Here is a 14,192-nt window from a genome sequence, read left to right on the forward strand (position 1 = left end):
TGATTAGGGATGCCAAGCCATGCCACAGCCGTCAGCCAATGTTGGATGGTCGCTTTGGAGTCGGTCTTAAGGTGTTGCGTAGCTACAATGACTGCGCTATATGTGTCTACGGTTACTGCCAGCCATGCTCGAGGTTTCAGCAACTGACAGAGCGTGAAATCCGTCTGCCACACCTCGGAGGCCTTAAGGCCTCTGGGGTTGACTCCACTGGACCACAATGGTGCTTTCTGACAGTGGGGACACGTGGCTACTATGTGTTTCGCGTCAGTAACTGAAATCCCACACCTCTTTGCTAGCGCTTTAGCTCCAATATGGAGAGACTCATGCAGCTGACGGGCATCTCTTAGCGTCCACAGTCCTTTCGCTGCGGCGTCTGCTTTGTCATTACCGGTTTGGAAGAACCCTTTGATTGGGTTATGGCTATTGACGTGGATGACCGATATGGTACCCTTTCGGGAAAGAAGTGCTTCTTCTAACATTAAAGCTGCTGTGGATGTTGACACGCCAGGCCCCGACATGGCTAAGCAAAGCTTGGCCACGAACATCGAGTCAGTCACTATGTTGAGGTGTTCCATTGGGAACAGTCCGCACGCTAGTACTACGGCCGTCACTTCTAGCTGCTGGACTGAAAGCGCACGATCGGTCATTTTAATGCAGTGCCATTCTCCTTCCGATTGCCATACTGCTGCGACACTAGCTGGTCCACCTGACTTTCTGACGGCGCTGCGATCAAAATATCGTCCATGTATTGAATGATTGTCGCGGTCGGGTCACTGCGCCGAACCGGTGCTAACGCTCGATCCACCGTAATTTGGCAAATAGTAGGCGAGTTGATCATTCCTTGAGGCAGCACTTTCCACTGAAAGCGCAAGTTGGGGCGTTGGCTATTTGGGAACACGACAGAAAAAGCAAACCGCTCCTTATCTGCCTCATGTAGAGGTATTGAGAAAAAACAGTCCTTAATATCAAGGACAGCACAAGGTTGTCCTTCCGGTATCATAGAGTTCATGGGCAACAGCGTTTGGACAGGACCCATTGGTTGAATTTTCTCGTTTACCTCACGCAGGTCATGGAGGAGACGAAACCCCTCGCCGGTTCGTTTGGGTATTACGAAAACTGGGGTGTTCCATGGGCTAGTGGAAGGCTCTATATGACCTCGTTGTAGTTCACGGTCAATTAGCTCAAGAAGAGCATCCATTCGAGGCTTCGACAGGGGCCACTGCTCGACCCATACTGGGTCGGACGATTTCCACTTCAGTTTAATTGGTGGAAGTGGGTATGCGGCAGTGGCCCTTATGGTAAATTTGTCACTCTGGCTTTTAATAGGGCTAGAGCGTCCCTTCCCAGCAGGGGTGGGACTCCCGACACAACATATGGGAAGAGGGTAATAGTTTTCTCCGGCCCCTTTTCGGTGTGAAGCGTTATTGCTGTCGGTTTAGCGCTCTTCCGAGCTCGGGTTAATCCCCCAACTCCACCCACCATAGGGGCGTCTTCCAATTTCCAACGTGGGGGCCAACTCGTCTCGGGAATAACTGTAACGTCCGCTCCGGTATCGATCAAAAAGGGGACACTAATGGTGGTGCCATTTAGGGTATTATAAAGGGAACAAGTCCCCCACACCACTGGTGGGTTATCACACTTCACTGCCAGGGCCACCCTGGGGTCTCGCCCCCAGAGGGTGGTCCTTGCTGTCCCTGAGATAAGGGCAGGTTCGACTGGACCGCTGGTTGAGCCATAAAGTTGGTTGCTTCTCGGGGGGGGCTGCAGGTTCGGGGACGCTTCGCCCCATTCGGGGTTGGCAAGTTGGGCCGCCTGGTGTCCCAAGTGGGAGAGAGCCGTGCGCGGCCCAGGTGCCCTCTCCCCGCCCCGTTTCCCTGAGTTTTAGAGCTGCATTCCTTGGCAAAATGCCCTTTATCCGCAATTGCTTCAACAATCGCTTGTACGTCCTTAGGGTTTATTGGCGAGTGGACCCTCTGTCCCCTCCGTCACCCGGACCGGGAACGCCAGCGTGGCCCATGGGGCCCAATCGGCACATGCCATCTTTATTTTTCTCCAATCCGTGAGAGGGATTTGTCCCCCTCTCGGCTTTTCTTTAATTCGAGTGGGGATGTGTCGGCTTTTAACTCTATGCATCCCCACCTCCTCCTCTGAGCTCGAGTCGGCTGTGACCCCCCCGCCCCGACTAGTGTCCGAGCCGGACCTCGCCTGACCGGCCACTGCCGGGCCCCGAGCTCTTTTTGTCGGGCCCCGGCCCCGCCCACCTCCCTTGCGGAGGGGCCGCTCCCTCCCCCCGGCCCGCCCCGCCTGCTGCTCGGAGCAGACGGACGCTCTGACTGGCTCCCCGCCCCTCGCGCGCACCACCCTTCTCTCTCACGTTCTCCTCCCCCTCACGCTCGCACGCGCCATTCAATTCCAGCGCCTCCTCCCTGTTCCCGCCGGGAACATTCCCGCCCCGCCTTTCCCTTTCCCGCTCGGCGCCATCTTGGGCCGCAGGAGGTGGCGTCTCTCCGAGATTTCCTCGGGCTCCGCTTTTCCAGCGGCGCCCCGGCCTCCTCGGCCAACCCCCCGCAGAAGGATTCCGCTCGTTTCTGTCGCCGCCGCCGCCGCCGCCGGCGATGAGTGACCCTAAGATGTTGCCAACGGAGGTGTGCGAGTTCCAGATGCCCATGATGAAACAGGGACCAGGACCAGGGTGCAATACGCCGGAGAATCGCTCACTTTCCCTTCCCGAACCAATTCTTGACGCACGCCACGACGGAAGGCCAGCTGGTCGTTTGCACCAGCCCATTGCAGACCTAGCAAGAGACGAGCAGCATCACACGGCACTGTTGGCACCCGGCGAGCACCGACTGGATCCATGGAGCGCAGCCCTTCCGCTGCTTCGGGCAACTGGGCTCAAAACCAGCCCCCCCATCCCAAAGCTGGCCAGAAAATGCTTGGTTTGGGTATTTTTTGGGCAGTAAAATCCAGAGCCTGGGCATCTCTGGCGCAGAGAGACCTGCATGATGATGAAGTACCAGAAGACGTGGACATTCCAGAAGTAGCTGAGGCCGAAGACAGCGGTGAAGAGCCCGCTCAGCACCATCCCCTCCGACGGGTGGTACCGCAGCGGGAGGCGCTCCCCGAAAATGCCGCTGCGGAGAGAGGGAAGAGTGCCGACAGGGGCCGTCACGGGCGATGCTGCCGATGGGCGGCACCACACCACGTCAGTGCCCGAATCCCAGGGGGATCCCAGCACCTAGCTGCTTTCCCATTAGCACGACCTGAGGGAAACCAGTTTGGGACTGCAAACTGGTGTGCAGAGGAGAAGGGGTGCAAAGGCCTTGGGTACCTGATAAACATCCCAATGGCATAGGCCACCCGGAAGGCATTATCCAGCGCCCCAAAAAGCTCATTGTCCCCATCTGCAAAAGAAATACCAGGGCCACATCAGCCAGGCTGCCATCCTGTTTCCCTCGCTGTGGCCACTGGCTGGTCCTCATCCCCCATCCCCAAAACTCTTCTCCCCGGGGAGGGGCAGCTCTTGGGCCGTGGCCAGGCGCCAGCGGCTTTGGCACCCGGTCCCGATTTCACCACTCGCTGCTGCCCTTTGGCCCGGGGACACAGGGCACATTAATTACCTCCGGGTGCCTAATGAGCAGCCGGCCCCCTGCCAAAACCTCTGGCCGTGACCCGGCTCGGGGTGACGGGGGCGCTCAGCCTTACCGAAGGGTGCCCAGCTGCTATCAACATGTAGAAGACATTATTCCAGCCGGTGGGGGAGATGAGCCCTGCAAGCAGTGGCCATGGGAGCGGCGATGACCAGCATCACACAGCATGTGGTGGCTCTGCCGCCGGTGTAGTCAGAGACGAGGCCGGCAAAGATCCCACCTGCAAGAAGGAGTCACAGGGAGCAATTTCCATCAAAGCCAGGGTTGTCCCCAAGCCATCCCCGATGCACCCCAACCACCCAGGCACAAACCTAAAATGCCCCCTACGTCAAAATGAGTCGACAAGTACCCAGCTTCCTTGGCCCCAAAATGAGCTGCAAGGGAGAGAAGAGGGGTGAGAAGATGCTGTCCTTGCCACGCTTGCTCCTGCCTCACCCTCCCCAAGAGCTCACCGACATTCACGATGTAGAGGGGCAGCCAGTAGAGGAAGGTGTAGCTCACCACCTTGGCGAAGAGCAGGCAAAGGGAGAACTCCACCACACCCTGCGAGGACAGGAGGAGACATCAGAGGAGCTTCTTTCTCCCACTGTTGATGGGGTGAGCTGCCCTGGCTTTGCTCTTCCCTCCGTCCCCATCACAACACAAGCAGCATCCCATGACTCACAGGTATCCGGAGCGCCCCGAGGAAGCTGATGGCTTCAGGCTCCTCGGCTGGTTCCTTGGGGCTGTTGGAGTGATCCCCGCTGCTTTGGCCTGAGACTTTCAGTGGCCCCTCGTGGGAGGTGACTGCTTCAGGGTCCTTCTCTTTGGAGAGAAAAACCTCTGGCCGTGACCCGGCTCGGGGTGACGGGGGCGCTCAGCCTTACCGAAGGGTGCCCAGCTGCACCACAAGCTGCTGTTGGAGTCATTGTGGGGGTTCGGACCCAAGGCTGAGCAGTTGGGGTGCAGCTGGCTCTGCGGGGAGAGAGAATGGGTGAATCTCAAGACCCCCCCATCCCCACGTCTCCTCTCCCCATGCCTGGGGTGAGGTGGGAGCGAACCTTGACGATGCTGATGGGTTTTCGGGAGAGGTGGTAGCTGGTGTAGCAGAGGAAGGTCAGCACGAGCGTCAGGCCCCGATACCTGCGGGATGGAGAGACCAGAGGGGTCAGGGTTGAGGGATGGGGATGGGTGGCAAAGCCCAGCCCAGTGGGGATGTCTCAGCTCCAGCCTTGAATTATTCATGCTTTTCATTCCCAGATCTAAAATCCATGCTTTTTGGAGAAAATTATCCAGTGAGGGGGATGAGAGGCAATGCTCCCATTAATCTCAGCCAGGATGAATCTGCTCGGGGTACGGATGCAGATTTAGGGTGCACACAGGGCCCCATCACTGTTTAACCTGCAGGGTCTTAGAAACACATTGGAAAAAAACACATAGAATCGTGGAATGATTTGGGTTGGAAGGGACCTCAAACCCATCCAGTTCCACCCCTGCCATGGGCAGGGACACCTCCCACTGGATCAGGGGCTCCAAGCCCCATCCAACCTGACCTTGAACCAGGGATGGGAAAGCCACAACTTCTTCTGGACAACCTGGGCCAGGGCCTCCCCACCCTCAGCGTGAAGAATTTCTTCCTAATGTCTAATCTAAATCTTCCCCCTTCCAATTTAAAGCCATTCCCCCTCATCCTATCATTCCAGATCTCTGTGAAAAGCCCCTCCCCAGTTTTCCTGGAGGCCCTTTCAGCACTGGAAGCTGCTCTAAGGTCTCCCCAGAGCCTTCTCTTCTCCAGGCTGAACAACCCCAACTCTCAGCCTGTCCTCACGGCAGAGAAGCTCCAGCTCTTGGATCATCTCCGTGGCCTCCTCTGGGCCTGTTCCAACAGTTCCATCTCCTTCTTATGTTGAGGATTCCAGAACTGGACACAGCACCAGGGTCATTCTTGCTTGTTTCCCTGACAAGATCCCCCTGACACCGAAGGGGACTCTGGTGCCGATCAGGGAGCCGAACCCTCTCAGCCGAGCCGGGAGGGAGGTGCCCAGTGCGGCCAGAGGCCCAGGATGCGGTGTAAGGGCTGTTGGGTTTCTGTGGGGGCACCGAGTGGTGTTTCCACCTCCTCAAGCTGCCATCCCGGCAAACCACAGGGTGAGCAAGCGCTTTCCCAGCGTCACGGGTGGAAACAGGGCACGAGCCGGTGGCTGATTCATCACGTCTGGTGTTAACCAAAAATAGCGTTGGGGGGAGGTATGGCCTGAGCAACATCCAGTTCCTCCACCTTGTCCTCTTTGCTTGAATAAAATGCAGGAAAATAGCGGGGAAACGGGGCCTGGGCTTGGGGCTGCTGCTCCCAGCAAAGCTGAGGGATAAAGCCTGGAGAATCCCAAATAGGATCCAGCACCTTCCAGAGCGGGATGAGCATCCCCGAGGGATTTAGGGCACTCCTGTGTTTAGGGAAGGGTTTGCAGAGGGTTTTACGGCAGCGCAAAGGATGTGAGCGGCCGGGGCAGCTGTGGCTCTGGGCGATGTCACGGGGTTGCTCCACGTTTAGAAAAAAAAAAAATAAAAGAAGGAAAAAAAAAGTTTTAGCCTGTCCTGCTCTTAACCGCAGCTTCACTTCACAGCACTGCAGGGATTCAAGGTACCCAGTGCAGTGCCCGGCGACTGCGCCAAAGCCAAAGAATTCCTGGTTCCCAGTCCAGAGGGAGAAGAACCTCCCTGGACCTGCTGGTCACACCGTTTCTGATCCAAGCCAAGATGCCATTGGCCTTCTTGGCCACCTGGGCCACTGCTGGCTCGTGTTCAGTCCCTGTCAACCAACACCCCCAGGTCCCTCTCCTCCAGGCAGTTTCCAGCCAGACCTCCTAGTCTGGAGCTGCTCAGGGTTGTTGTGCCCCAAGTGCAGGACCCGGCATTTGGCCTTGTTAAACCTCATCCCATTGGTCTCAGCCCACGGATCCAGCCTGTTCAGATCCTTTTGGAGCCTCCCGACCCTCCAGCAGATCCAGCTTCCACCCAGCTTAGTGTTGTCCGCAAACTTTATGCAGAGACGCTGAGTGCATCGACAAAGCTCAGCCGTGAAGCCCCCAGCGTGCCCGTCTCACAGCAGCACAAAGCTCGGCCACGTCCCGCCGTGTTTGCATTAACCAAATTGGCCCAGTTTTGTCCCTAAATAGCAAAACTCCTTGGATTTGGGGGGTTGAAGCCTGTCTCGAGCAGAGATGCTCCTGGCAGCAGGGTGGACAGGAGCTAGCAGCGATGGCAACGAGCAACGCGGGGTTCGTAAAACACAGACCAGTCTGACACGGGGGGCAGGAGGGTGGGGAATTGCCATTCCATGGGGAGCACCTTCCAGGAGCAGGACAGGGACACTGGCACGAGGGGCTGGTGAGCTCCGTGCTGCCGGGAGACATGGGATCAGGTTCAGGAACGGGATCGGCATTAGGACTGACACCAGGATCAGGACCAGAACCTGGATGGGGATTGGGCCCAGGATGGGATGGGGAGTGGGACCAGGATGGGGACTGGGACTGGACAGACATAGGGATGGGGATGGGGATAGGAACAGGGACCAGGAGCGGGATGGGGACTGGGAGGGAGATAGGGATTGGGACTGGGATAGGAATCAGGACCGGGATAAGGATTGGGATCAGGACCAGAACAGGGATTGGGATGGGGATCAGGATGGAGATCGGGACAGGACTGAGATCTTGATGAAGACCTGGATGGGGACCGGGATAGGGACTGCGATGGGGTCCAGGATGGTGATGGGGCTGGGGCTTGGGCTGGGGCTGGAGATGGGACCCAGGATGGGGCTGGGGTCCAGGATAGGGATGGGGATGTGGTCCGGGATGGGGATGGGGGGATGCGGATGCGGGATGGGGTCCGGGATGGGGTCCGGGATGGGGTCCAGGCTGGCGCTGGGGCTGGGGCTGAGGTCCGGCTCCGCTCCGCGCGCCGCCCGTGTCCCCAATGGGGAGCGCCGGGCAGGCGCAGGGCGGCGCTGATTGGCTGCGGGAGGGCGAAGCCGTGGCCGGGGCAGCGGAGAGCGGCGCTGATTGGCTGCGGCGGGCGGGGCGGTTGCTAGGGGGAGCGGCGGGCGGCGCTGATTGGCTGCGGCGGGCGGGGCGGTTGCTAGGGGGAGCGGCGGGCGGCGCTGATTGGCTGCGGCGGGCGGGGCGGTTGCTAGGGGGAGCGGCGGGCGGCGCTGATTGGCTGCGGCGGGCGGGGCGGAAGCGGCGGGCGGCATGGCGGGCGGCGCGGCGGGGCCGGCGCTGGGCCCGGGGGTGCTGGCGCTGCAGCTGCTGTGGGCGCTGGCGCTGCTGCTGGCGCTGTCGCTGTTCCGGGCGGCCGGGCGGGCGCGGTGAGCGGGGCGCGGTGAGCGGGGCGGGGGCCGGAGCCGGGGCCGCCCCGAGCCCGCCCCGAGCCCCGTGCCGCCCGCCCGCCCGCAGGTCGGTGGCGGCGGGGGCGGCGCTGGGGGCCTCGGCGGTGACGGCCGCGCTGCTGCTCTGGCCCCGTGGGCAGGAGGGGCCCGTGCCGAGCGGAGCTCGGGAGGTGAGAGCGGGGCTGGGGCTGCCCTGGAACGGGGGGGACAGCAGAGCCCGGGGAAGGGACACCTCCCGCTGGGTCAGGGGCTCCGAGCCCCATCCAGCCCGGCCTTGGGACACCCTAAGGGATGGGGCAGCCACAGCTTCCCTGGGCAACCTGGGCCAGGGCCTCCCCACCCGCACAGCAAAACATCTGAGGTTTAACAAGGCCCCGTGCCAGGTAGTTTTGATAATTTTCCTCCTAACTTGGCAGCTTTTCACTTCCCTCAGCTCTTTTTTCTGCTTTAAAGGCCAGTAACAGCAGATCATCTCTTCCATAGGTCACTACAGCACCCAAGCACAGATCCTGCTTTGTTTTTATCCAGCCCCTTGCCCGCACTGTCAGGCGCAGGATCTCCCCCAGTTGTGGGTCGTATTGGGCTGGCTGTGCACCCGCTGCCTGTGCTGCCATCCTGAGCTTTCCCGGAGCTCATGAAGTTTTGTGGCGTTTTAGGTGCTGTTTCCTCTGTTCTATTATTAATGCACATTAATTATTGCTCTTCTCGGTCCTGATCTGTGTAAATCCCTACTAAAGAGACTTGAAAGTTTTTCCTTTTCCCTGCTTTCATGGGATCTCCTCATGCAAAGGTTGGGAGCAAGATGAAGGGTGCCTGAGCACGTGTTTGTGCCTGGGAGGCCAACAGAAATTGAAAGGTTTTTTTTTTTTTTGGCTCTTCAATTGGAGTGGACCTGCCCTGCCTATCAATAATACATGACCTGGGCTTTCTGCACCAAAAGTCTGCTAATTGGCTAATTAAAAAGCAAAACGTGCAGCAGGAGCCAACGCGTCGGTCGCAAGAGAGTCTTTCTGCAGCAACACCAAGGCTGAGCGTGCGCTAATGTGACTGAGACAGCTGAGCTGGGGGTGGGTGAGGCTCTGGGGCAGCCTCAGGAGCGAAGAGGGTGATTTCATAACCAGCCACCTCCTGGCTGCCTTCTCATTGTGTCTCACGTTGCTACTGTATCTTCTTTTTTTTTTTAATCTTTTGTGTTTTTTTTCTCCCATTTCCCTTCTAAAAGGGGTGAACTGCGCAGTTCCGTGTAGTGCTGGGAGATTTGTGGCTGGGGAGAGCTGCTGCAGGTTTTTACTCTTCTTCCCTGTGTTGCTTCTTTCCTCCGCGTTCACTGTTCCATGAGTGGCTTTTTTTTTCAGAGGAAAGAGATTCTTCTTCCAGTCATTTGTCACACACCCCGCTTCCCACAGAAAGCACCTGCATCAGGAGTGAAAAGTGATGGGGGAAAACTGGGGAACCCTAAAGATTTTCCTCCTGGGGTAGGTGATTCTCTTTTCCAGGACGTGGCGTGCTCCCTCTAGGCTCCCAGAGCAGACTGAGACTTAGTGCTCTGCACCTTCCTCACATGGGGAGAAGGAGGAGGAGCAGGCACTGAGCTCTTCTCTCTGGACCCGAGGGAATGGCAAGAAGATGCCAGGGGAGGGTTAGATTGGACATTAGGAAAAGGTTCTTTCCCCAGAGGCTGGTGGAGCACTGGAACAGCTCCCAGGGAAACAGTCTCAAGCCTGACAATAGTCCAGAAGCGTTTTGCCACTGCCCTCAGCCCCACGGTGTGAATCGTGGGGTTGTCCTGTGCAGTGACAGGAGTTGGACTCAATCAACTTTGTGAGTCCCTTCCACCTCAGGACATTCCATGATTCTATGAGGTTGTAATGTGTGTTGTGGTCTTTATTTTTTTTCCCACTCTCTGCAGATCGTGGACACTTTCTTGATTGGCCGCTTCGTTCTCCTGGCCGTGATGAGCCTGGTCTTTCTTGGGTCCCTGTTCCTGCTCCTCATTTACTACCTCATGGAGCCAGTCTATGCCAAACCGCTGCACAGCAGGTAGCAGCAGCTGGAGGCAGCAAGCCCTGGGAAGAGGAAATCCCAATTTCACGGTAATAAACCAGGAAGGGAGGCCAGGAAACTCTTCTGGAGGTGAACACGTTGCTTTTTTCTGAGCTCAGAAAGAGCCAGCAAAGTGGCAAAGTGTGTTGCTAGCACCCAGCACTGCGTCTTTCTTCTTCAGAAGCAGAGTTTGGACTGAGCATGAGCGCCTTCCTCTCCAGAGACTCTGCAGACTGCAAAGGTGCTTTTAACCTCTCTCTTTTCTCTTTTACAGGAGAGTTGAAATCCGTGCACTTTGCAGTAGGTTTGATTCAGTGAACTGAACTGAGCTGAGATGGTTTGTTATTACCTACGCGAGATGTCTTGTTATCGTTCCTTTTCCACCTTTGTTTAATAAAACTCTCTGAGAAACTCCTAACTCAGTCTTTTTTCTCCCAGAATGTCACCTTTCAGTGACCATGTCTCTGTGTGGGGCTGTGGATTGCTGGGGACAGTCCCTTTGGCCGTTTCTCCTCTGTTGTCTCTGTAATTGGCCCTGTTCAGGCTTCCTGCAGTATTCCCAGGAACAAGCTGAGTGTTCCGGCTTCATGTGATGGGGGAATTGAAACAGGGAATTATTCCCTGTTACTTGCAGCTGGAGGGTCAAAGGGAGGTATTTCCAGGCTGTCTGGAAACCTGAGGCTTTGGAGTGGGGACAGAACAATATGCAAAATAATGCCAAAATGGGCAAATTAAAATTCCCCCCTCCATAAGGACCCAGGGGAAAGCCAGGTCCTGCCTCACTGCACTAAACAATCCTGCCAGCCCACAAAAAAAACCCTCTTGCCCCTCAGGGACTGTGCTGATAGCTGGGTCTCCTGTGTGTTTCAGGAGCCCAAGGTGTTATCCTGGAGCAGGGAGCCAAAGGATCTTGGTTGCTGCTGCCCTAAAATAGAAAACTATTGCTCATGCTAGCGCTGAAGGCAGTAGTTGACTCCAATACCTTTCTGCTCGAGGGGGGTGAAATGTTTTTCATGTTGTTCAGCAGCAGCAATGGAGTCAAATCTCACTTTCCCCCTGCTTTGCCCTGCCTGAGCCATCCCTTAATAGCCACGGTTTATTTTCTTGCATGAACTCTCAAGGCTTTTAACTTGCTTGCAGGAAGAAAGCATTTCGCTGTCCCAGGGTGTCGTGCAACAGTTTCAGAGCAGGGAAGGAGCCTTCACCATCCACACTGCGCCAACAAGTGGTTCCCCAGGTGCCCGTGGTAGCTGGGTGAGGTCAGTTGTACTACAGCTTGTGTTTCTCAGCTCCGGAGGGATGAAGCGGCTCGGCCTTTCACGGTTGAGCAGGCAGCAGCTATTGCTGTGAGGTTGAAGCCAAGCGTGAGACGGTGCGGCATCCCTGAGCTGCGTTTGGGGCCAATACAGCTAAAAAGCCAAGGGCAAGGCACTCCACTCTCACAGAGTTTTATTTCTTCCCATTTTAGAGATTATTTTGCTTTTTTTTCATTTTGAACTGAAGTAAACAAAAGAACCAGTCCTGTCCTGCTGGCTGTCAGTGACAAAATATTGCTATCGGAACATGAAAAATGAATAAGGCAGAGCTAGTGGGCTCGGAGATGACACTTGCCCTGCAGAAAATGCCCCAGCACTCAGGAGCACCTGGCTCAGTCAGCCAAAACCATGTAAGTACATCTCAAACAAAAGCAGAGGAGAGATGTCTCTGCTTTTTTGAGCTCCATAAACTCTCAATCCTTTCCTATCCCAAAGCCTATGTCCAAGGGAGTCAAACTATCGTGTTAAGGAACATGCTGAGCATTTATGCAACACAAGTGCATCAGGTCTCCTGGTGATTTTGAAGTTATGCCTGAAACAAAATTCATATTTAATTCATCATCTTAATAACACTGATGAACACGAGGCAGGTCTTGCAGCTTGCTCCAGCTCTGCCGTGCCTCTATTCTGTGTTTGTGTGGATTCAGAGAGCCTCGGTGAGGCTACGACACCAAACCATGCTGGCCAGAGACAGCGGCGTTTTGCCAGGCTTCGAGTCCCACAAATGGAGAAACCATGGCAAAAGCAGCTGGGGCACTAAAGAAAACAGCCCTAAAAGTAGAGGTGTGAATCTTCTTCTAGTTTCACGCTGTAAATTAACCCACGATATTTGCTTTTTCCATCCCCTTAACCTGTTTGTGACTAAAATCACTCACAAGGCTGATCGTGCTGGGGGGGAATATGGGAAGAGTGAAATGCTGTGCTGCAGAAGGACGTGGGAGCTCTGGCAAGAGGAGGCTGTTTCGACACTTCACCCAAAATCCTATTGATGGGGGAAAGAGCCCCATGTGCTCTCGCCCCCCAAGGACATTTCCAGCTCCATCTTCATCCTTCACCATCCTCGGCAGTGCCTGGATGAACGCAGCAGCCTGGCTCTCTCTGTGTATTTATTTATTCTGGGCCATTCTGCTCCTCCCCATGCAGGGGCTTTCCAGACAGTTCCTGTTTATTTTTGGGAAAGGAAAGACCACGTCAAGGAATTGGTATGAGCTGGAGCTGCTCTCCAACCAGCCCCAAACGGTGATGTTTTTGCTGCCGCCCCCCACCCAACCTTTCAGCTCCTTTGCTTACACATCCGCCTCCGTCTAGCACCCTGATTTCTCTTTTCTTTGCAATTAATGTGGAGCAGGAGGGTGGGCTTGGCTGAAATCCCAGCCTCTCAGTCACTGGTGAAGTTGTTGGGAGGTAGAGAGATGTGATAGCCAAGGTGCCCCACTCTGGTCCGGCTGCAAGCAAATAATCCCAGCTTTCCTCTTGCAGCGTGGGAATGCTGGGCGCTCCATATCGCACAGAGCCAGCCCTGTGGAGGGAAAAAAGCCTGCTAAATCCCACTGAGAGAAACCTTGTTGTGCCAAAGGGAGGTGTGTGCAAGATACCATGTGTGCCAGGAGGAGGGCGGCCAGGCTGCTTTCAAGTCAGGTGGGGAAACAGCCCTTTTCCCCTCCTAATTCCCTACCTGGCTCGTTAGAAAGAAGTAGGGATGCTCCTGCACTGGGATGCCAGGACCCGGCTTGTCACAGGCTTGAGAACAGCCCTTTCTCCCTGCTAAATTCCCTGTGTGGCTCATTAGAAACAAGCAGGGATGCTCCCATGCTAGGTTGCCCATCCCGGCCCCAAGCGATCCCAGGACAGCTGCTCCCTCCTGCTGGAGGCCAGGCAGTGAGTGGTGCTGGAGTGGAGATGGAGAGCAAGGGTCTGCAGGAGAAACTCCTCTCTGTGATTTAAGGTCCTTGAATGACAGCAATTCCTCACGCCTTGTGCTGCGCTCTGCCAGCGCTTAATTACCCTCACTGGTAAAAGCTGGCCTCTTATTTCCACCTTGACTTTGCTGACTTCAGCTTCCCTGCTGCTGAGCCCCGCTTTGCCTTTGGCTGCTAATTAAAAAGCCCTTCAGCGTTCGCTGGCTGCTCCTTGCATAGGTAATTACGGACCATGCCCCAGCCACCTCTTCACCTTCACGGCAGCCCAGCGCACCAGCCGTGTTCCTCCATAGCGTATGTAACCCCTTCCCAGGCTGCTTCTCGGCAAAACTCAGTTGAAAGAGCATCACCCGGGTGTTCATTATGGAAAAACAGCCAGGGATGTGTGCCGAAATGCCCACAGGAGAGCTGAGTGTGGGCATTGGGGAATAGGGATGTGTAGGAATCTCCTCGCATATGTCGTTGCCTGTGGAGAAGAGCCCTGGAGGTGGAAAATCACAGAATCATGGAATGGTTTGGCTTGGAAGGGACCTTAAAACCCATCCAGTTCCACCCCCTGCCATGGGCAGGGACACCTCCTGCTGGATCAGGGCCTCCAAGCCCCATCCAACCTGGCCTTGAACCCCTCCAGGGACGGGGCACCCACCACTGCTTCCCTGGAGAACCTGGGCCAGGGCCTGATGACCCTCACTGGAAAGCATTTCTTCCTCAGATCTCATCTCTTTCAGCTTAAAAATCCAGGTTTCCTGGGCAGCATGCTAGGAGAGCGGGGTCCATGGTTACCAAGGGAGCTCCCAATGAGATCATTTGGGGCATGAAATGAAGTTTTCCCACCCCCCAGGACAGCAGCAGACACGTGTTGGTGCTCTCCTGGCTCGCCCAGCCCCCTCGCCGTGATCCG

At 56.2% G+C, this 14,192-nt stretch overlaps 1 protein-coding gene across 1 annotated transcript; it reads left to right on the plus strand.

Moving 5' to 3' along the window:
- The first annotated feature begins 7,875 nt into the window (after nt 1-7,875).
- On the plus strand, nt 7,876-10,474 carry LOC138734265 (transmembrane protein 218-like). Its single transcript, XM_069881857.1, has 4 exons — nt 7,876-7,992; nt 8,081-8,183; nt 9,923-10,106; nt 10,331-10,474. Exons 1-3 carry the CDS (start codon nt 7,877-7,879, stop codon nt 10,055-10,057), a joined length of 354 nt encoding a protein of 117 aa, XP_069737958.1. The 5' UTR covers nt 7,876; the 3' UTR covers nt 10,058-10,106; nt 10,331-10,474.
- The last annotated feature ends 3,718 nt before the right edge of the window (nt 10,475-14,192 follow it).

Source organism: Phaenicophaeus curvirostris, unplaced genomic scaffold, assembly GCF_032191515.1.
Source record: "Phaenicophaeus curvirostris isolate KB17595 unplaced genomic scaffold, BPBGC_Pcur_1.0 scaffold_69, whole genome shotgun sequence".
Classification (NCBI taxonomy): Eukaryota; Metazoa; Chordata; class Aves; order Cuculiformes; family Cuculidae; genus Phaenicophaeus; species Phaenicophaeus curvirostris.